The 24,066-nt window shown below is 38.4% G+C and overlaps 1 protein-coding gene and 1 pseudogene across 2 annotated transcripts in view; one reads left to right on the top strand and one right to left on the bottom strand.

Annotated features, from left to right (window-relative positions):
* The window catches only part of STT3B (STT3 oligosaccharyltransferase complex catalytic subunit B), an 82,375-nt gene extending 58,337 nt beyond the window's left edge, over positions 1–24,038 (bottom strand). The window contains exon 1 of one of the 2 annotated variants that reach the window (XM_072940915.1): positions 23,303–24,038. In XM_072940915.1, coding sequence (XP_072797016.1) covers positions 23,303–23,616 — 314 coding nt within the window. In that variant the 5' untranslated portion in view covers positions 23,617–24,038. Of the gene's footprint in view, positions 1–22,851; positions 22,950–23,302 lie in introns of those variants that run through there. The other variant, XM_072940916.1, reaches the window with a different exon arrangement.
* On the top strand, positions 16,998–17,115 carry LOC116284041 (U2 spliceosomal RNA; annotated as a pseudogene).
* Positions 24,039–24,066: the final 28 nt, after the last annotated feature.

The following is a 24,066-nucleotide window of genomic DNA, read 5'->3' as shown; positions in this document are numbered from 1 at the left end:
TGTAATTTCTGTTCCTGAAACTGACCTCCGTCCATTTTTTTCTCTTCTCACTTAATACTGACTTTTCTGCTCTATTTCATGCTTTAGAATTCACAGGATAGTCTTAATATACTTTTTTAGATCTACCCTCACAAATATCTCAGGATATGTATTAGTCAGTACTTTCGAGATAAATTTGCTAAATCAATCTCTTTAGATTATGATCCAGCAAATCAATTTCTGAAAACTCAGATTCTCACGAAGAATCAGAGTTCTGTAACAAATCTCTAGCTTGCTCTCTTTGAGAGAAAGGTCAGTATTTCCACACCACATTGTGAACTGTGCCTTCATTTGGAACCCTGGAGGTTTTAATACCTCAGGGCAACATACAGGGACAGCTGAACGGTATGCTTTCCCTACACAAAATGGGAGATGGATGGCTGTGCAATGAGAGATGGAGAAAGGGAATCAGTATAATGCCTGGACCTCAATTTTAAGAAAAGAACATAAAGAAAACTAAGACTCAGAAAACTGATTCTCTTTCAAGTGTCCATTCCCCTAAACCCCTTGGGCGAAAAGTCTTTGCATACCACATACATAGACTTTCTCAGTCACTACGCTCCAAATACCGATGTCAAGGCTCGGCTTCATTGCTCTTTTATCCCTGCTACCTCTCCTCTTTCCCTCGTCCATTCCCTGAACTTTGACTCCCTTGTATGATTCCTAAGTACATAATTCCTTTTTCTAAGTTCTAAATGCTCATATTGAACAGTCAACCAGAAGAGCTACTGAGATGTCCCCAGAGGCACATCATACTCAACATACCTACAACTGAACTCTTTATTTACTCTGCTCTCCACTAGTAAAGCTGCTCTCTCTCTTAGTTTAAAATGTTACCATTATCACAGGGGTATCTGGGAATCATCTCCTCCCTAACTCCAGCTCTTCAATTTCCCCAAAAGTCCTCTTCATATTCTATCTAGACTATTTTACTTGCCTCTTTACTGACTTCCTTCCTCCCAATCCACCCTCCACACAATTCTAAAATCAACTATTAACTATACCAATCCTTTACTGTTTCCCCAAATCTATATGATAAAGTCCTGTTTTTAAGATTCCCCGCCCCCCCATCTCCACCCTGAAATGGCTCATCCCTACCCCTTTCTCACCTCACAAACCCAAACTTGTTTTTCCCTAAACATACACTATCCATGCTTTTTCACACTTTCGTAGCTTTGCACTAGCCGTTCTTGCTTCCTGAACAGCAAATCCTCCTCCATATTCCTTCACGCTTACCTTTCAGGACCTAACTCAAAGACACCTCCCTCCTAAGCCTTACCTGACCTTTCAGCCTCCCTCCTTTATACCTGTGCTGGATCTTGCACTTTGCCTTTTACCTCTTTCAAACAAACATATCAAATAGTATTAATTTAGGCTCCACCATTAAGTAAATAGTAACATCGTAAATGAATACAACCTTCGTTATTAATTATGATGATAATCATCTACCAATATTTTTATTTGAATAACAGCGTTTCTGAACATTTTATATATAACCTAATTTTAAAACTTTTTTTCCATGAATATCCCAAGTAAGTTGATTTAATGTTAGTGTGAAGTTACAAATTGTGTAAAATGTTTTAACTCCCACTCTAAGGTAAACTATTCTTTCTGTAGAAATACGCTACTCAGGTAGAAGGCAATAAAAATAGTGTAACTAGTTTAATTAAATTTTCATTGTGTGAACACTCCATATAGTCAATGCTAAAAGCCTTTCCTCAGTCCTCTGTATCCCTCACAAAACCATTCAGTACTGCACACGGAAATGAAAACCATCTCCTACAGCCCATCAATTTCTGTCTACTTACTTGTTTCCATTAGTTTGAGTTAGGGTTTAACTTCCAGTTACCAACCTCAGCACTTGATCTGGCCCCATCCTGGCCCCGTCCTAGCCCCACCACCTTTCTCACTAAATCCTGGCCACAGGGGCCTTACTTCCCCTCAGCATGCCAAACCTGTTCCTGCTTGGAAAAATGCTCTTAATTCAGTTCTTCACAGGGCTAGCTTACTCCTTGCCTTTCTGGTCTCAGCTCAAATGTGCCCTCAAAGGGCCTCTGTCATTTCTGTATCTATAGTGGCAGCCCCACAGCCACATCCCAGACACTAGCCAGCGTATTACTTTATTTTTTCATAGCTTTTATCACTACCTAAAATCATCTAATTTTTTTATTTGTTTACATTTTGCTTGCTAGAAAATAAGCTCTATTACAACAGAGACCCCATATATATATTCCAAACAGTTGGTACAGAGCCTGGCACAGTTATCATGCAGTATTTGCTTAGTGACTTGAATGTTGAAGGGACCATTAGTACTAAAAGCATCTGCTCTACTGTAGTTAGATATGCAATCGAAGCCTATGGGGGAGGGGGGCAGGAGAAATCAATGCTTTTACAAATTGTAAGATATAAGATATCTTAATTTATCACCTTCTTTTCCCACAAAATATATAATAAAGATAACACAGATAAAAGGCAAGAGAGGTATAGATCAAAAAATTCAAGACTAGATAAAAACACACCAAAATGTAGGTCATAAGGCCCTATGAGTTTAAATGACTTCATTTCCCAGCAAAGACAAGTAAGAGAGGCATGAGTAACACCTCTCTAAAGGAAGGATAAAAAATGTCATTTCCACAATCAAATTAAATTTTGATTGAAAGTATAATCAAAATGACAATGATTTTTAAACTTAAATAGAACACATATCAAAATGCAGCGATTCCAAATGAATTTTCTTAATAGATGGTGCTTACTCTAATAATTATCTTTTTTTGCAAGAATCATGCCATTTTATCTTTTTATTAATTATTATAGCTAGGTACCACCTCAAGGATAAGAACAACAAAATCAGAAATAGGAGAGTCAGGGCAGAGTAAGTTAACAAGTGACAAAATCTGCATGCAGCCACACAGTTTCAGATTTTGACATTTCTAAATATCGTGCCAAGAAGTATGTATTTGCCCCCACAGAACTTGTATTATAATTCAGACCAAGTATTTCTGAGCAAAGATTCCATAATAAAAAATCAGGTTTCCTGAAGAAGTATTATTTCTTTTTCATCATTCTTACACCTGTGTCTGGGACGGTCTGGAACTCAGAAGAGGACAGTCTGTTAGAGCCCAGTAATTATGGTTTAGTTGTGTGACCAAAAAGGTCAGAGAAACAATAAAAACAACAACAAAGAAATGAAGGGAACCAACAGACATACCAAATATTACACTTTCACAGTGCTCAGTACAGGTAAACACTCAATTTCTTGCCAAATAAGAGCTGGTTATATTTCTAAAAAGCTGGCAAAACCATCAACTGGCAATGAAAAAAACCCTCCGAGAAAATGGGAGGAGAGGCAGAGTTTTTCATTGTTCTGGGTGGGGGTCTCCAAGGATCTGATGAAAACACGGACTCTCTCTCCACAAGTATGTGCACAAAATTTCTGCAGAATTTTGAATTTCTTTTCAGAAGTCCCCCAACATAGAAGTCACAATAGAAAAGCATTTTTTCCAGCACTGAAAAACCTACTGTATCTTTAATAGTTCAGAAAAACTACACCTGTGATCTACTGGTTTTGGGAAATGGAGAGTATACTTATTTTTCAAGTTTCTGACTCAACCAGTAAGTCACTTAAAATTTTTTATTAATATTTTCATCACAGAAAAAAGTAACACCATGACCACAAGGCATAGCACCATATAGGCAAAGTGCTACATAATTATCAGATTCTTTTTAAAATAACTGGTGCTTAAGGGCTTTTTGTATCAAAAAAGTAAAACAACAGTGTCTCCTTTCTTTGCCCCATCTCAAAAAATTAGGGAGAGATGGCAGAAAGAGATTCAAGAGAAAACAGAATAAATATTTAGTTTTCATTTGTTTAAGAGGAATAAAATAAACTCACATTTATAAAAAAAGATCTGATTTTAAAATTTTGGTATATAAATATAGCACTGTGCTATCTCAAACTGTGGCTGGCAAAGCTGTAGTTGGAGCGAGATTACCAACACTTAAACAGATGTCTTTTGTGCATCCTAGAAAAGAAAAAACTAGAAGCTACATAAAGAACACTGAATACAAGATTCTGAAATAATGCAAATATTTTTCTTGAAAATGCAACCATGATATTTGGATACCAACTTATGAATAAAAAATTGTAGCTCACAAATAATTTTTCACTCGGAGCCAATAAGCCTGGGCATTATGAATACAGGTACACAATTCTAACTAAGAACCAGAGGCACACGTGGTCCCTGACCTCTTGAAGCTGACAATCTGACAATCTTGCAGGAGGGATAGTCAACAAGCAAATACAATTAGAGAAGAAAACACATAGGATATCAAAGGACATCTGACTGTTTTTTTCATTTTTAAAATCGGAAGTATAACACATGCATTAAAATATACTGATGCTATATATTTGATTCAAAGAGCTTTGACAATTTTATATACACCATCAACCGTAACTATCGCCCCAAATCATCACTACAGAAAGTTCCCACATCACCTTTTCAGTCATTTCCCCCTCCCAATTTCTGAGTTCTTTCATCATAGATTAACTTCATTTGTTCTCAGATTTTATATAGATTTTACTTTCTCCAGGTGTCTGGCTTCTTTTATTCAACATAATGTTTTGGGGATTTATTTCATGCAGCAGCAGTTTGTTCCTTTTCTCTTCCTAAGCAGTATTCCATTTTATGACTACTACAACTCATTCTCTGAAAACACATACAGGTTGTTTCCAGTTGAGATAATAATTAGTATGGCTGCACATTCTTGTTCTAATGGATAGTTAATAGGAAATAAATGTTAATGTTAATGTTAATAGGAAATAAAACTAGATCAAGTTTTATGATGGCAAGAATGTGCTAAAAAAAAAAAAAAGAAAAAAAGAACGAGGGTGAGGGAGGGGAGAGAGTACAACCTAGGAAGAGTATTTTAAAACGCTGAGTAAGCCCTGAAGAGATACCTGCAGTTCATTAAGCCTATTAGATGCTCGTGCAGTATCACGTGCCTTCACTGCATTTGTTATTCTTAACTGTTTCAAGCCTGTCTCCCCTACTAGACTAGAATCATGTCTGTCTGCGTTCATACCATTATATCCACAGCACCTGGCAAACAGGTAACAGAGATGGGAAAGGTTTGTCAAGGATATCTGTATTCATTTTCTATTGCTGTGTAACAAATTACAACAAAGTTAATGGCTTAAACAACACACACTCATTACACCATGTTTTCATGGGTCAGGCCTCCAAGACACAGCTTAACTGGATCCCCTGCTGAGGGTCTCACAAGGCTGCAATCAAGGTGTTATCAGGGTTGGGTTCTCATCTGGACTCAAACAAGGAAAGAATTCACTTCCAAGCTCCCTGCGGTTGCTGGCAGAATTCATTTCCTTGAGGACCCTGGTTTCCTGCTGGCTGTTGGTTGCAACCTCATAAAGGCTGAGGCTGCCTGCAGTTCCTTGCCACATGGGCTTCTCCAGCACGCCTGCTTCCTACTTCCTAAGGCCACAAGGAGAGCCTCTGGTGTGAGTCTGATAGCAGGACAAAATCTTATACAACGTAACATAATCATAGAAGCTACATCTCACCACCCCAGACTGTCCACCACTCTAGCGTTCAAAGGCTGTCACAGGCAAGCTCTTACAAAAATAATTCATTCTGTGAAAAGACTCACATAGTCAACTGTAGCTCTAACAGTTTGTTTACAAAGTGAAGTGTAAGATCTTACAATGTTGGCTGGGTTAACGTGTATCTCCTGGTAAATGAGAAGGCACCTAGTGCCACCACCAGAAATGACCAATTATGGCTGGCACTGTAAGCATAAGAAAATCAGGAAATAAAGGAAAGGAACAGAATTCCACAGAGGTATTAAAAACAGAAGTGAAAATCAAGGTGTTAGAACACCGATGATTACACCCGGGATTAGAGCTCTTCTGCTCCTTCTCTTCTCCTTTACCTCGTCATGAGGAGCTCGCAGGCTACGTAAGGTACCAGATCTACGAAAGACCTCCTAGTTAGGAGACTCCATACACACCCAGAGTTCAGGACTAATGGGAACAGAAAACAATCAAAGCAAAGGGAAAGTACAAAGCAGCTAAGGCCACCACCTAAAGTTGGCATTTCAATCCACCTTTTATTATCCCTGCCATCTAGTGGCAGGATGGAAAACGAGCATGCCAGACTGACATGCTAAGTGCCCATGAGAGGGGAAAACTGCCAGTTTACTAAGACTACTAACACTGACAACCTAAATCCATTTCTACCACATGATACATGTGAACACTGTCTACATAATCATACTAATAAACACACAACCAACTTTATAACAAACTATGGAAATTCATATGTGAAGATAGTTTCAAGCCTAATATGATTAGAGATTCCTATCAGTATTTAAGTAACAGCAAAACAATAAAATTTCCAATTTTTACTAGTGGTATTGAATAAAGAAGTCATTTTCCCTCCTATTACTAGGTCAATTCTAAAGTTTGAAAAGACCCACAAATACAGACTGACCACTACTACCACACCATCAGACCACCACGTACATTCATGTACGAGCAGTTGCAACTGGGTCGTAAGACCTCTCCCACTAACCTCCCTGGCTCTTACAACTGATGGGTGGGTCATTTTGATTCAAGACCTCCCAGAAGCAGAGAGAATGCTGTATTTATCAGGTAGACAAGCCACCTGTTTCTCTACTCTCGAGCAACACTTGGGAAAACCAAGGGTTGTTCAAAAGCTGAACATGTCTGCAGAGCTTCCCTGAACCTTCCCACTGAAGATGAGATGCATTACAAATCAAAAAGATATTAGCTCTCATAAGAACATAAGAGACTACTTTCAAACACAAGTCCATATTTTAGTTCTGTCTCTTAACTTCTGCCTTAACTGTCAGTGACAGCTACCAATTTTCATAAATATCCATTTGAAAAAGGAGTATGTTCTGCTTTATCAAGGGCACTTAATAAACTAACTGGGGAAGAAAAGAAACAATGATGGCAGGCTGGCACCAAAAAATCATATCAAAATAAGATGATATAAATGTTTTAATGCCATTCAAGAACAGTCTGAAAAAGAATTCTAAAATCACATATAAAATAGTGTATTTGATAAATTAAAACTATCCAGTAATACTTTTTGCTCAGTTAAAGCCAACAGACTCCACACAAAAGAGACAGGTGCACACGACTGCATGTTTTCTTTCTTCCTACAAAGCACACACACGTACACATTTTAGTCAGGCACATGTTCATATACCATAGAATCACAATCGCCAACAAATGTTATCTATATAAACATGTTATATTTATGTTTATTTGTTATTAGATAATTATATAATGTCAATATTAGTATTATATAACATACTGTAGTATACTATGAGATTTCCAGCTAATAAGCATTTGCTATATAAATATGCATTATAATATATTTAAGCCAAGACATATTCATATATTATAGAAATAAGATTTCCAACTAAGAAGCATTATCTATAGTAATAATATCCCATGACTCCCAATTTGCTGAGATTTAAGAACCAAAAGGGGTTTTGGTCAACTATATGTTCAAAATGAGAGTGAACAACATTCAGGAGAAAGTAACATCAAGAGGTAACATAAAACAATTACTCAAAATAAGCAATGTATACAGGCCTTCTCTGGACATCTTAAATTTTAAGACTTCAGAAGAGGCATACTCATAAGCCATCGTATAGTGTTAAAATCTGACAAATTATTAAGCTGAAGAGCTGGGTGTCAAAATACTCAGTCACCAAGACAAATTAGGTGGATGGTATGAATGAGCAGATAGATACTCACTTGTTTAGCTATGAAAAAATAGATATGCTCCCATGATAATGCGGATATACTTGATATCCACAACACAGTAATTCAAACAAAAGAAGAAAGATGGAACGATTCCAAACCTGGGAGGCTGGCAGTTCTAGCTGTAGCTCTATGACTCTGAGAAAATCAGTATCATTAGGTCTCAGGTTCCTCATCTACTAAATAAAGCAACTGAATCAGTCTTTTTGAACTGCATTGCAGGGAAAAGTAATTTAAAAAAAAACCTACAGTGTTTTCTAAATTATGTAAACACTATGTTAAATTAAACTAGTATTTTGTTCAAGAACTTCTCATTCTTTAGCATACTAGTATGCATTATAAATAAGTGGATGGGGTATGCAGTTTGGGTAAATTTAGATTATCACAGATTATTTACTTGTGAACTACAATTCCTGGGATATGTGTTCTGCAGAACACAACTTGGCAAGCACTCCAACAAATAATTTATATGTTCTCTTCTAGGTATAAAGTTCATTCTATAATCCAGAGGGGAAAAAAGGGATCCAATTTACCTAGCTTTAGTCATCTCATTTGCAAACAGAAAGTGTGAGCAAATATACTCAAAGAACTAAGAAAGAATAAAAACAGAATGATTCAATTTTCTCTTCCCTTTTAATCCACATTTTGGGGTCGAAGAAGAGGTGATAGGAAATAGTGAACAATAAGCAAGCTTTAGTATCCTTCACATATCTAAAGTAGTTTTATTAATTTCTATAAACTAATAGCATATACTAAACTCCTGAGAGATTAGCACATTGTTTTAAAACATGTTTATTCTGAGAATTACAAATGTTACAAATGCATTTACTGAATTTTAAACAGATTTAATCTTTTCCCTCTTTTTGACAAATGGTGTTGTACTATTTTATTCTCAACTTGGTGGAATCTAGCTTTGCACTTTCTGCCAAATTACCTGACACCTATACTTTATCATAGTAACATTACAGCAAATATGTCATACTGCCGTTTACTTCCTGAGAAGAGTAACTAATTCTCATGCAGGACACTGGAAGTGAAAGAATATGGGGCTGGAAAAAATTAAAATGAACGAGAGGCTCAGTCATGCAAAGGCTGGTATCACTGGTGGAAAACGTTTGTGAGTCAAAGTTCAAAGATGCTCTGTATCCCACTGTATGTCAAAGAATCCCTCCAGTAAGCACAAGCACTATTATCATTTTCATTTCTGCCTTTGCATCTTGGACCCAAGAAATCTGAAGTGACGTGAAATTAAGCCTGCTGCCCGCAGCACTGCTTTTACACTGGAAACCTGTACTGAGGCGTCTGTCTTCTACACGCAGAATTGTCATGGTCAGAAACTATACTGTAACAAAGAACAATTTTCCCAACTTGAGGGTTGGGAAAAAGTGTCCACACATTTATTTCTGTGTATTTTGCATTTGTTCAGGCATGAGAGAAAGCTGCTTCAATTTATGCAAAGTCTTGCACTGTGGATTCAGAATTGCTCTGTGGCATTTTCAGTTTTCAAGCAACTCAGCTGCACTTGATGCCTGCCTACAGTGTTCTTTTTGAAGTACATATGGCAAGTATCTGAATATTACTTGGGACTCTGTAGCTTCTATCATAATTAAAAAAAATATGCTGACCACAACACTTAATCTTAAATTCCATGACAAAGTTTGGAAGTAGAGTCAGTCAAGAAGAAATTGAGATTTGACATTTCAAATGTCAGCCAATTTCTTTCTACTGTGTTCCGAGAACCCTAGCATCCCCTCTAAGTGGGAGGACTGAGAGCAGATCTAGTTTGGCTACCAAAAACACAAATGTCTGAAATGTGCTGGCAGATCCTGACTGACGGATCCAACAGAATAATTTAGAGGAAGGAAACTTGAGGACTAGGGGAGCGGGTAAGACTAGCGAGAACCTGGAGCTGAATGTACTGGTTCTAGATCCGTCACTCCGAGGCCTTGGTTTCCTCATAACAAGTCGCACTTTACCTAAAATGTAATTGACCGTAAAAGAATAAAAAAATACTTGCAAGGAGCAGACTGCTGGAAGCATCATGCCATTGCATGACTGTACATAAGTGTATATGCTAGTCTCTATACCAAAAATACCCCTGAGGCTGTCTGACTTCAAGGCCCACTCTCTTAATATACAAGCAGTACAGACCCTTCTCATCTGTAAAATAGGGCTAATGAAATATTTATCTTACAGAATTGCTTAAGGACCAATAAGCCACAAAATGCGGTAAGATATGCAACAAATCTAACCTAGACTTAGTATCACCTCCCCGCCACAACCAAAATACAAAGCCACTCAATTTAAAACAAACAAACAAACCAAAGACATAACCAGATATTTCACAGGAGATAAAAATGATAAATACACTGGCCACCAGTCTCTAAAGAAGGCTCAAAACAACTGTGTTCGTCTGTGGTTACATCTTCTCTCTTGACTCAGAAAGAGGCTGGCCTGGAAACGTCCCCTCCCTCAGAAAGCTCTTTCTCAGAACCCAGCTGCCATGCTGTGATGCAGCCCTAGCAGCCACATACACCAAGTAGCCAAAACCCCCAGCTGAGTCTCCAGATGACTGAAATCATCCCAGCCCCACAGCCCATACCAGGAAGCAGAGGAATCTCCCAGTCAACATTGTGAAATAAGGAAATGCTGCCTTGTCACTAAGTTTGGATGGTATATTTTTAAAAATAACTGAAACATTATGACAAAATTCCCAGGTATACACTCTAGCAAACACGTGCACATATGCATCAGAAAGCATAGTTTTTACTGTTCATAGTAGGGTTATTCATAAAAGCAAAAAGTAGAAAACCCAAATGTTCAAATAGAAAATGTATAAATTCAAGGCAGAAAAACTTATATATAGGATGACATTATCTTTTTAAAGCTCCAAACAAAGCAAACTTTGCAAAATATTGTCTAGCAATACATACATGAGCTGTTTTTTTTTTTTAATATGACAAAGGAAATGCTTAACAAAACTCAGGATAATGGTTTCCTAGTGCTAAGAGGAAAACCAGGAAGATAGGTTAGAGAAGGAACATGGGTAAATGTGAAATTGATAATGTTCCAGTTCTGCATTTGGGTAGGGGTATCACAGGGGTTTATCAATATGTTCTTAACTACGTATATGGGTACATACACTATTTTATATGCAAGTTGCATTCTCATAGTTTGATTTACAAAGTTTTATGACATTACGTGGCAATTCACATCCATCAACTAAGACATCCACCAACTATGACATCCACTACTTATTACACGAACTTTCAAAAAATCTAAAATAATTATTTCAGAAGGAAAAAACTTTTTTTGTTTTAAATGCTGTTTGTATCGAACACTTCATTTAAATCATTTTAACCCAAATAAAGTATCTTAAACAGGAGAAAAGATCCCCCTTTCTAATGAAGTGATTGATTCATTTTAGCAACCTTCAAAAAAATTGTTTAAAAAGATTTTAGTTGCTCCTCAAGTTCATTTTTCTACTTTGAAGAAATGACTGGCCTTTATAGTTTTAAGATTACATTTATTTTATCTGCTGCAGTGTTTTATTATACTGTTCCTTTCAAATGCCAGAAAGCTGCTTAGCATATTAAAAGATTTCTTTAGCTATAGCTAAGTTAAAATATTAGGATTGAAATCAGATTTCCATGAAACAAGTTTATTACATTTTTAAATTGAAGAATGAATGCAACATTTTAATTGTCAATATATTCAACAAACCCTCCTCACTATTACAGGTTTTTTTTTTTTTAAAGGAACTGATGGATAAAGGTTAAAAAAAGCACACATCATTTTTAAGCAAAAACATGTTGTGAGAACATTACAGAACATCAGTTTTAGGACTCACAGGAATACTGCTATTATCACATGGAGTAACAGTATAATTAAAGAGCTAATCAGTCATTTTGTTAGAGTTCAATCCATAGTAAAAGAAGACAAAGCCTTTATATATTGGTTTACTTAACTCTTAAGATCTACAGTAGTCAAAGACCCTCCCAGAGATTAGACAAAGACAAAACTACTTCCATTGCAGACACTTTAATGGAGACAAGCAACTTATTTCATCCCTAATGAGTACTTTTATTTAATATCATTTAACCTCTTATGGTAGAGTTTAAATGAGATCAGTCAGAGCTGTGGCTTCCTAAAGTGTTGCTTCATTTCCATATTAATTATCTATAGTCATAAAGTTAAATTAGGAGCCAAGAAACCAAATGGATCATTAATCTAACCCCACCCAAACTCATCATTTGTATGAACTTAGTATATTCTAATGCCTGTGTATACAATGATCATTTCTATTCTTCCACATCAAGATACTTCTCAAGTTCAAACAAAATCCCAGCTTATGAATTTCACCTCTATTGCTGATACCTTTCTAATTTATCATCTCAAAAGTTAACAGCATTGAAACTTCTTTCATATTTTTGATATTAACTAGTCTGTCTTTTCTTATTCGATATTAACTAGTAAGTTAAAACTTCAGACAGAACTCTCAAGAAATATTTGTGTAACTAACATCTCCTTCCCTTTATGTTCTTCCTAAGGTATCCGTTCACCCAACTAGTCATCTCTCAATAGTGGATGGCAATCACTGATGCTCACATAAGTTACTTCTAGAAGCATTAATCATATCCTTTCTTCATCAACTCTTTCCCTCTTCTACAAGATTAAAATGACACCTTTATTTACAGTGAGATTATCACGTTCACTACCAAAAGGTTCACCAGCAATTCTAGGGCATGAGAGAGACATGGGGGTGTTTTTCCACACCACCAAGCGATTCTCCAACACCAGCTGGGTATCCTACAATTCAACTGACTCTATATACCTGGAGAGAACATCAGATCCCACAGATTAAGGGCTCGATATTCTGCAAGACTGAGCACCCCATCAACTTCAGATGCCAATCACAAGTCCAGGTTGTCATGTGATTCTAACCAACTAGCTATAGATGAAAGGTGCAATGACTCCCTCCTTGGGTTCCATGAATATACTAGAGCGGCTCACAGAAGTCAGAGAAATTTCTTATTTGCTAGATCACCAGTTTATTGTAAAAGGATAGAACTCACAAACAGCCAGATGGAAGAGATGCATAGCAAAAGCTCTGTGGAAGGGGTGCAGAGCTTTCTACCCTCTCTGAACTCACCACTTTCTCTGAATCTCCACAAGTTACCAAACTAGAAGCTGTCCAAACTGATTGTCAGGTTTTTATGGCAACTCCATGGGCATAACCGAATTACTGGCCACTGGTGGTTCTCTGGTGATTAAATCACCACCCCACCCCTCCTGCCTCCCCGGAAGTCAGGGGGTGGGACTGAAAGCTCCAAATCTCTAATCACAGGGTTGGCTCCACCTGCAACCATCTCCCATCTTAGGTTACCCAGAGGCTTTCCAAAAGTCACTCATTAACATAACAGAAGACACCTTCAACTTTCAACTTCTAGGAAACTCCAACTGTTTTAGGGAATCAAGACCATATACATATTTATTATAAATCACAGTATCTCAACTACATGTGATTCTACTGACATCACAGTGAAACCCAAGGTTTATCAAGGCATCACATAGTAAGCACTTCCTGTATTATTACTATCATCACCAAAACATAGAATTGAACACTATGTTCCTAACACAGTGTAGATATTCTAGGAAGATTAGAAATGATGTTCTTACTCTAAAGAATCTTCTATTTGTTTATAATAACAGTAACAATAAGTTGTTGTTGTTATTATTATTAATTAGAGGGGGAAATGAGCACCATGGCACCATAACAGTCTTGCCAATTTAAGCAAAAAGCAACTTAAGTCTCCTTGAGTGTTTTTACATTACAGGTATTAAAATCTTCTTCAAAATGGCTCTGGCCTATTTAGTTAAATGAACAGTCAAACAAAATTTAACTGAAGTATGTCTGCTTTATACTGGGATTAATAAAACTTGTACCTATACCTCTCACATAAAGCAGTAAGCTATATTGGATTGTTATTTCTAAAAGAAGTATGCTGGACATGTTTCCTAACAGTGAATCCATTTCAGAAAATTATCCCTCCTTCCCTGGAGAATTCACATAAGAGGAATACTAGAGGTGTCAAAATAGCTTAAGTCATTATGTTGGACCATTATTCAAATAAAGCCTAATTCAGTTTCTCTCTGGTATGTATTACATGGGATTTGGGAAAGGAAGAATAATAAGTATGTCTTCTTCATGATACTTGATTTAAATTTTAAGTTGACTAAATTGAGTTTGAAGAAAGAAAGTCCTAGATTTAAATTCTTTTCTGATTAATAACAAATTAATGATACAGTCCTTTATATGTTCACAAAAGAATCAACTGTTATCCATTCAAGTAGCATGGTTCCACACTAATGCACAGCAGAAAAATACCATCAAATTTGATCAAAATCATTCTGATGGATAAATAGAAATGCATTAAAAGCATTCATATTTACTGTTTCACTCAAGAACTGCTTTCTAATTGAAAGTTTGTAAGCTGGAATCACATTTCCAATAGTATCCTTAAATCACTTGCTAACACAATGAGCAATTCTCACACCCCAATAGATTCCAAGTTCCTGTATAAATATCCACCACCTTTTCTTTACCATTCTCCAAAAACCTTTTTATCCCCTGAAGAGTTTCTGAAAGGATCCTACTGTTATACCTCTCCTATTCTTCCTGAAGACCAAGACAACTACTAAATCAATAAAAGAAATAAAGATATTGAGACAGGCTGGGACCTGGGACCATTTACTGCAGTGCTTGCACCTGGACACAGGCTCCTTGAGCAACAGGATACAAACAAACTATAAGGGACTAAAAATAAATGCATACATGCACAGCTGGGGAAAACGATGAGCAACAAGATACAAAAAAGGCCAAAACCCAACTGCTACCTCTAAGGTGCTGGGAGAAAAAGCAGGTTACGGCACATGATGCCTGCACACAGCACCATCAAGGAGGTGGAGAGACCACCTAAGTCACCCCTCAGGCTCGACCCACCATATGCTCCCCTACCCTCACCCCACTTAAGGGACCAGCTCGCTTCCCCAACTCCAGGAGCAAGCAAGGGAACCTATTACTAGTTTTTGCTCCCTTGTGTTGCAGCAATAAAGCCTTGCCTGAATTCCTCGTCTGGCTTCTTATCAATTCTGTTGGTTAAAAAGTCCAAGAACCCAGGTTGTAATAATATGAGGAAAGAATATTAAGTGGTAGCAATGGAGGACTGGAAGACAAAAGCAACATGAACAACAACGTTAAGAGAAAAAAAGGCTGTTCATGAGTCCATGGTATCTACACAGTCCATTCTTAGTGTTTTACTAAATCCCTACAGTTTCAGATCCCCTTTCACCGTTCTCTTTCCTTCCTTCTTTCAAGAACTACAGCAACTCCTTTCCTTGTGTAAATTTTAATATGTATACTTTAAAATGAACAACAGTTGGCAAAAGCCATAGTTTAAAATCTAGTAATCTTGGATTTATCTGATTATTTGATGATCATTTGTCTCTTGAAAAACAGTGATATCTCATCCTCTGCCTCTTCTTTGTAGTCTCAATAATTTTGTACTCACAATGACCCTTTGGTCAATGAAGATGAATCTTAAAAACAATGATGAGGGAAAAAAAGCAAGACACAAAAGTCACAAGTGAACTCTTCTAAAGTTTTAAAAGAGGAAAAACTAAATTTTATTATTTAGGAATGGACACAGAATTGAATCACCAATGATAAAATGAAAGGATGTAATTAACTACAAAAGTGTGTGGTGGAGAAGGGACAGACTGAGAAAGTGCACACCAAGACTTCTGAGGCAGTGGTGATGTTCTTGATGATCTGGGTAATGGTCACATAGGTGTTTACTTTATAATTAGTCATTACACTATACACTGGGTTTATGTACTTTTCAGAATGTATATTTCACCATAAAAGTTTTTTAAAAGACTGAAACTGAACATCTTCTCATTGATTAAAAAAAAAAAAAGCTTTTGTAGAACACATCTTTTCTCTTGATTATGTAAATATTTAAGACATTTTCGAAGAATTTCTCAAAAACTATGAGTGCCGCCTTTCAATGGTTCTGTACTCCATTAGTTTCCCTGTGGATTACAGAAGATGGTATAATTTAGTTTTATAATAAAACTTCCTTAATGAATATATGTATGTACATGCATGACTGGGACATTGTGCTGTACACCGGAGATTGACACATTGTAACTGTACTTCAATAAAAAAAATTTAAAAATACAATAATCTTAAAAAATAATAAAACTTTCTTAAACAGGGTGTAATCTATAGGAGTTACCGGTGTTTTAAGAATAGGCATGAACTGCTAAGAGACTAGATCTAAAAAGTTCTCATCACAAGAAAAAAATTTTTGCTAACTATGTAAGGAGATGGATGTTAACTACAGACTTACCCTGGTGATCTTTCAAAATGAGTACAAATATCAAATACGTACATTGGAGGTAAAAATTATATCTCAATTTTTTAAAAAAATAAGCATGGTGGTAACAAGTGAGTTTCCAGTCATGACTCTTCACTAACGCCATTCATCTGGCCAGCAACAAATAATAATTTAAGCTATGCATACACTGGAACTTTAGAAATTCAAGATCAATGGGTTTTAATTTTTAAGAGTATAGAAAACAGTATATGCTGTAATATTATCTATCCATCTGTCTATGGAGTGAGAGAGAGAGGAGTCCAATAATTTAAGACATCTGTAGGCTGGAGAGATTGCTAGATATCACTAAAGAAAAGAATACCCAGAGTGTGAAGAAAAATCTTTAACTACCTGAGAATAGTTAATAAACCTGCAAGGCATGAAAAAGAAATTAAAAGGAAACCCAAAAGAAACATTACTGACTTGGTTATCAACAAATCATCACTACTAATGGAAACATAAAATTTCTTTATGTCTTTTTGCAATAATATTTCTCTTGGGATACAAATTAAGACAGAAAGTCAAAAAATAAGTTTGAAAAGTTAGACTGTGGACACTGTTAACTCCTGGAAATTATAGATAACTGACGCAGGTGTTTTAAGTCACTAGTTCTAAAGAAGTCAAATTTCACACAAAAGCTGTTTCCATAGCTAAACCTGAACTGCCAACATCTCCCATATGGTCAATTTAAGGTGAATGGTATCGCTTCTAGGCCTTTTGGCTAAGATCAAGTGTAGTATCTGTTCTCATCAGTTGAAAGTGAATGGTAGAAACTAACTTTCCCTCATCATCTGAAGTAACAATTTTCCAACAACTTCTCAAAAAACTTCCTCTAACGCAAATAGAGGTGGGAAGCAAACAGAAAAGAATCAAGCCAAGCCCCAACTGTACCGTCTTAGAGAAGGTACTTCACCCCTCTGGTGGTCAGCTTCCTTGCTCAGAAAACAAGACAAGCCAGCCAACACCTACTCTAAAAGTCCTTTAGGCTACAGAATCCAGAGTCTACTCTGAGAGTTTAGCTTCCACCCCATAATTCCCTTAATTGGAATGGCTTAATATTTCTAACCTCATTACTCTGAACTTTTTACAGACAACTCTGAATGAAAACAACATTCACTTGGATTCAATCATCTTTTCCTCTCATTTAGCTCTTCGCTTAAAAGCCCCACTCTGAAAATTCACTAGTCATCCAGGTTTAAAAACTTTAAGCCATCATCAACTCTTCTCTCATCCCTACATCAAAAGCAGCAAAGTAATTAGCCATCATCCAACTAGGGAGGGTAATTAGCAAGAGCAGGGACTGTGCTCAGGCATTCCGATAGGCCAACATGTTAAGACTTAAGTCAAGGCAGCTGATTAAAAAACATAAATTAAATGGAGGCCACTTTCATTTAAGCCTGCCTTGGAGGCAGAGGGTGCAATAAAAAGGAGATAGATTTCCTCTGAGAGGAATCCTGAATTGAAATACCTTTTATCTACAGAAATAAAAGATGTTACCTTATCTCTTCAATTCTAAGATCTATTATCAAATTATAAGATAATGTAAAAACTAATCATCTACTACTTTTTAGAACATATATTAAAATTATCCTGTAATACTAAGTTATAGAGAAAGAAGTCACGGTCAGCTTAAGTGTACCAGTCACAATTTTCTAGAAAGTTTTTCTAAAAATGGTACAAACCTGACCACCACAAAGACATTCACCAGCTTACATACAGGTTATATCCCAAAATATGTTAAATTGTCTTTCATTTAAAACTATGAAAGCACTTTTCCAAAGAAATAAAATTCCAAATAGTTAGGCTTCCTGGCAAGTCTACAAATGCCAGCTAACCTCCATTTACCTAAAATACAAGAGTATCTAGCAGCTGCTCCTATTTCTTCCAAGCCTTACCCTCACCTGACACTTAAAAAAAAATCTTAACGGTATTGCCACTTTCTATCAATTTTTAAACCCCTAGAAATTATTAACAGTCAGAAGTAGGTAAAGTAGGGGCACAGAAGCCTTCCCAGAAAAGAGTAGTTTAAAAACAAAAATGTCCACCAGAATAAGATAAAGCAACTGAAGGAGTGAAGATGGAGGAGCACGCTGACCATTTGTAGTTTTTCCCTTTCAACAGTATTAATTTGGCTCATATTAGAGCTGTGGGTCCTACATTATTTGAAAATGTTTTCCTTTTTCCCTATTTGTTGTAAGGACTGACAGAAGCCACTTTTGCAATCATACATAAAATTAAGTTAACAATTACATCTGGATAAAACATGGAAAAGAGCGAGCATGAGTAAGACCGAGTAACCAAAAGGCTGACCAATAAAAGGCTTCGGATAATTCAAAAGTTCAGGTGTTCCACATTAAACTAATCCTAATAAAATCAACATCAACACCTTTCCAATAACTTCAGAGTTTCTCCTCCTGAGACATCAGATTCAAAGTCAAGTCATTTACCGGACTTGGGCTAATGCTCTGACTTATGTACTCAGGTGAGTTACTTAAACAAACCCTAGAATGACTGAATCTGAGTCTAATACGCAGTCCAACTGAGGAGGTCATGTAAGTATTTATAATCATTATGTTCCAGTATTACAGAAAATAAATGCTATCCAGAAATAAGAGATCCTCTTTATCACAGAGTTGAGGAACAAAGACAACATTCTTCACATTACAGTGGACAGTGCACCAGCAGTAACTGCAAGCAGGACTTAACAAGCAGTAACAGACAGAAAGCTACGATAAGGCAAATGAAGCAACTATTAACTGTAGAATCTAGATGGTTCAGTGTGAGTGTTCACTATACAATTTTTTCAACTTTTCTGTATGCCTGAAATTTTTCATAACATACCAATTCAGCAATATACAGATAGGCTTTATAATTCAGGTAAATTGCAGGATTATCTCTCATAGCAGTAAGTTTTCAAAGAAAACAAATTGAGGGGAAAAAATATGATTCAGTCACTCGAGAACATCATCTTTCCATTATTTCTGAGAGCACATATGCATAATAAAATATTACAATGCAGAGAATTTTTAACATTCTTCTTACATCCCAAACCACCCAAAACTTACTGAGAGCAAAAAAATCAGAGACAAATTACAGACTAGTAAATTTCCCCACATTTGTAACAGCTGGGCCAATTCCTTATTCTGAGTTTCTCTACGAGCAATGCTGTTTTTATACAAACTACTTATGGTATAAGGGGTGTGTAGTCTTAATCAAGTTAGCTCTCAGTATGTGAGTACCCAAAAGGAAAAGTTCCAGTCATTGCTGACAGATTCCAACTTCCCAGGGCTTATCGCACGCCTCATGAAACCCATGATTTAACTACCCACAGGTGCCACCACTTACCCAGATGAGGGCAGGTTCAATCCCATCATCCAATCCAGCAGCCCAAAGCACTCCCTGCACCGCCTCCGCCCCTCCGCCCTCAAGTGTTCCCACGACTTAGAATGACCTCAAGAGCTCAAGGCTAGAAAAATTTAAATTACACTGAAATCAGTGACAGTATCCGTGTTCTGAAGTGCATCTGGATTGCTGTTGCTAATGATTCCACAAAGTGACTTTTTAAGACTTAGGGATGTTTCTGTTCTAAAACTGGTTTTGTTACCCATTTTGCCTTCTTCAGAACTGAGGTCAATAGCCTGTCATCTGCAAAGTGAAGAAAAACATGGAGACCTCAAAGTACAAGAATTAGTCCCCAATTTATAGTAGCTTATGTTTCAAAGGGTTATCACTCCTTTGAAAACATGTCTGTACTAGTAAACCTGTTTATACCATAGTTTCTGTGACAAACGGCATTCCAAGTTTCAACTCTAAACTGCAGCTTTCTGCCCCGCAAAAAGGGATCTGCTGCCCCTTTACAGCTAACTCGAAGCTCAGAATTCTTCCAGGACCCACTCCAGGCGGAATCCACTACACCTGTGCACGAAGGGAAACGGGCAACTCTTCCTGCCTGCGTCCGTGGGAAAAGCTACCACAATTTAACAAGATGATTATGGAAAAAGCACCTGGTTAATATAAAAGCAGTAACAGTTACAACAAAAATAAGTAGAAACTACACTCTGCTCCAGATAAAAGACAATAAAATTAGGTGCTGTTAAACTAGTAAAGACAATAAAATTAGGTGCTGTTAAACTAGTTGGTCAACCAAATGTTTGCCAAGTACAGACAACATATTCTCAAACTGTGTTCCTCGTGTCTGATTCACTCAACTGATAAGGGAGGAAATTACTAAAGTGAAGTGGTGAGATCATTATCAAAAACGCTAAGTTCTAAAAAACTGCAGTGTACTTTAAAATTCAATAAATATTATTCAGCATCATACACCACCCCTTATATAACAAGTGGTAAGGTTTATAGAATCACTTGAGTGACAAACTTAAAAAACAAGTATAACTTTGTGACAATGAGTCACCTTTGGCAGCTGGCTAGAATCTTACACAAGTACTAATGTTAACGTTTATAGAAATAACTCATAGAGAAAATAAACGTTCCTCTAAAAGACTTCAGAAGTGAAGCCTGTAAGAGATATGAAGAAAGGCCAGAAGAAATTGGTTTGTGGATACAGAACCTGACAGGAACATTTAAATAATATGAAAGGTTCATATCACCACCATAGGTTAAAACAGTAATCTGAGAGACTCTCAAGATGTTGTAACACTAGACTGTTTGTAGGATCAAAGTGTTAGTACGAAAACCACTTTTAAAATCCAAGGCAATGACAGGCAATCTACACTTAACCCCCTTCTAAAATTTTTTCACCAAGAATGGATTGTAAGAATAAGATGCCTAACTACCTGAGATCTTCAAAAGATGTGAAAAGAAAAACGTAAGTGAGCAAAGGATTTTTTTTGGACTGAAAATTCTCTCATTAAGAACCAGAATTATACTTAGACATTACATTTATATTGGCAAATCTCCATTCACAATAAGGGATAAGGATAATTCCTTTATTATACAAGGCTATTTACTACTAATCAGAATTATCTAACATTATGAACATAAACACTTAACCCAGAGTATAATAAAACATAAATATTAAAACTATCAGTAAGAGAACAACTATATTAAGTCTTTAAGACTAACGAGGTTTATATACCTTTAGACTAGTGTATCTGAATTAAAATTCAAATGTTATGTATTCGATTAAAGGATGTTTCTGAAATGTTTTTATACATAGAAAAAACAAAACAAATTTTCATGTGAATAAAAAAGGGTTATGTCTTCAAGCATATTCTTGAAACTAGAGAAGAAATCAACTTTTAATTCTTTGTCATATAAAAAAACCCACTGTGAAGCAACTAGGTAAATCTATAATCTTCAAATTCAGTAATAATCTTTGGCCGACTTGATGCAGATATCTAAACTTCCTTCAAAATAAGGGGAAAATACCAGTTATCTCATTCCATCGTCAATTTTTCTGCAATTCTTAATTTCAGCCTCAATGTTACTACTGAACATTATCCGGCCTTCTCCAGAAATATTATTCACAATTTTTGTTACCCGTAATGTTTGGACAACCATGCACCTCTGCTGTTGTAATCTGAAAAAACAGAACTTTCTCTTTTCGTGTTGTTCAGTAAAATGTTAGCAGTTTTCATTTTCTGGTTCCAATTTCATTTTTATTTAATTTGCTTATGTGTTTCAAAGCTAAGACAAAGCATACTCCATCTAGTTCATAAGGCTTCACAGTACTTTATTTTCTTAATTTCAAGTAACACAAAAAGTTATTTTTGAAAAAAATCAAAATGGAATTAAAACATTTCATAGAAGAAGAATGTTACAGTTAACTGTCTACCTACACTGGATTCTCCAAGAGTGTGACCCTCTGGTGTTCAAGAGACTACCAATTTTTCTACCCATAACACAACTTCAACTGGTATTTTCATATACAGGTAACTCACTCCCCCAGGTATTTATTATCCATATATTTAGTAACTCTTAAGAACATTTTCTCTCTGCATTTCAAATGATAAAACAAATACCCTCAAGTTTAGTTGGGTCTAATTATAAAGAAGGAAGATTAACTCAAGGCTGGTAGGTCAAGATGAATTAAGTTTAAAAAGCACAGACTTGGGTTAAAACCAAAAATACTTAACTCAGGTTGCGCAAGCCGGGGGAATAAAAATTAAAGCTAAATAATTCACAGACCAGTCTAGTGTCTCAATTTACTAGTGCTCTTCGTGGGGGTAATCTCCTAAAACATCTAGGTCAGTCCCTGATACCACGTGCAACTTCTGTATTATAATCTGGGGCTCCCTGTCACTATGGTATTGCTTGTTCTCATCCACAAACCTTCCTGCAGAGACCAATAAAAGAACTAAAGCAATGCTTTCGGATATTGTGCAGAACGCACTGAGGGTGACAGTTTGGCTAACAGAGTACTGATCTTGCTCTAAAAAGCAATCCAAGATAATTGTGGACCAGTGAGGTGCTGAGTGCACTTACGGGCCTCGAAAAAAGCCACTCTGAAAATCTCTAACGTTAAATAAACAGCAGCCTCTAGCTTTCAGGTCACTTTCAGGGATATTATTTCCTTTCTTCCAACACCTCACTCACTCGCTTTTTCCCTTCCCGTCCGAGAGCCGAGAAATGATAAACGCGTGAAACTGCGAGGCTAAGCACACACGGCTCCCGCACATCTGGACTCCCCTCCACTGCAACGGGGCAACCCCAGCGCGATCCCGTCCCAACCGGCCAGAAACGCGCCCGCCAAGATGAAAGGCGAGAGCCGCGGGCGGGGAGGCGGGGAGTCCGTCGTCAGGCGCCCGGCGTGGCCGGTCCCGACTCCGCGAGCTGAGCCGGCCGCGAGGGCTCCGTCCGCCCTCCCGGGAGTCGTCAGGCTCGCCGGGCCGGGGTCAAGGTCCCGCTCCGGCCCCCGACGCCGCGCCCCGGCCGCTCCGGGGAACTTCGCCCACCGGCGGGGGCGCGGCCGGTGCGGGCGGAGCGGCGGGGGAGGCGCCGGCCCGGGGCCGCGGGCCGCGGCGGGGGAGGGGCGGCGGGCACTCACCACGGGTCGAACTCGTGGATGATGCTTTCGAAGCGGATGACGGCGAAGAGGCGCGAGCTGAAGCCGGCGAGCCAGGCCAGGAAGAGGATGGTGAAGGAGAGCAGCGACTGCCAGCCGGCCGGCTGCGACAGCCCCCCGGACAGCCCCGCGGGGGCCGGCTTCGGAGGCGCCACGCCGCCCGCCGCCTTGTGCGCGCACTGGGCCCCGGGCCCGTGGTGGCCGTGCCGGCTGTTCCCCAGGGCCATGAGGCCGCTCCACGGGGACGAGTTCAGGGACGACTTGTGCTTGCTCTCCGGGGCCGAGGGCTCCGCCATGTTGTGCCCCGGCGGCGGGTCTCGCTCCGCGCCGCCGCCGCCGCCGCCGCCGCCTGGTGCGAGGGGTGCTGGGCGGGGACCCGGAGGAGGAGGAGGAGGAGGAGGAAGAAAGAGGAGGAGGAGGCAAGAGCGCCGCGCGCGCCCGCCCTCAGCGCCGCGAGGCCGGGGGATAGGGGGTGGAGGCGGCGGCGCGGAGTCTCCGCCTCAGCAGCGGCCGCGACCGCCGCTCTCTCAACTCGGATGGCCCCTGCGCCCCTCTAGCCATCCGTATCCCCGGTGCAGCTGCGGCAGCGGCGAGAGCCGACGGGACGAGGGCGCCAGAGAAAGAGGAGCAGACGGAGGCGGCACCACGGCTCGGAGCAGCAATGACATTCCCCTCACACCCGCCGCCCGCCCCGCCGTGAGGAGCGGGAGGAGGAGCCCCCTGGAGCCCGGGCGGAGCGCAGGCTA

Source organism: Vicugna pacos, chromosome 17, assembly GCF_048564905.1.
Source record: "Vicugna pacos chromosome 17, VicPac4, whole genome shotgun sequence".
Taxonomy (NCBI): domain Eukaryota; kingdom Metazoa; phylum Chordata; class Mammalia; order Artiodactyla; family Camelidae; genus Vicugna; species Vicugna pacos.
Note: the sequence above shows the minus strand (reverse complement) of the source record. Positions and strands in the feature narration are given on the sequence as shown.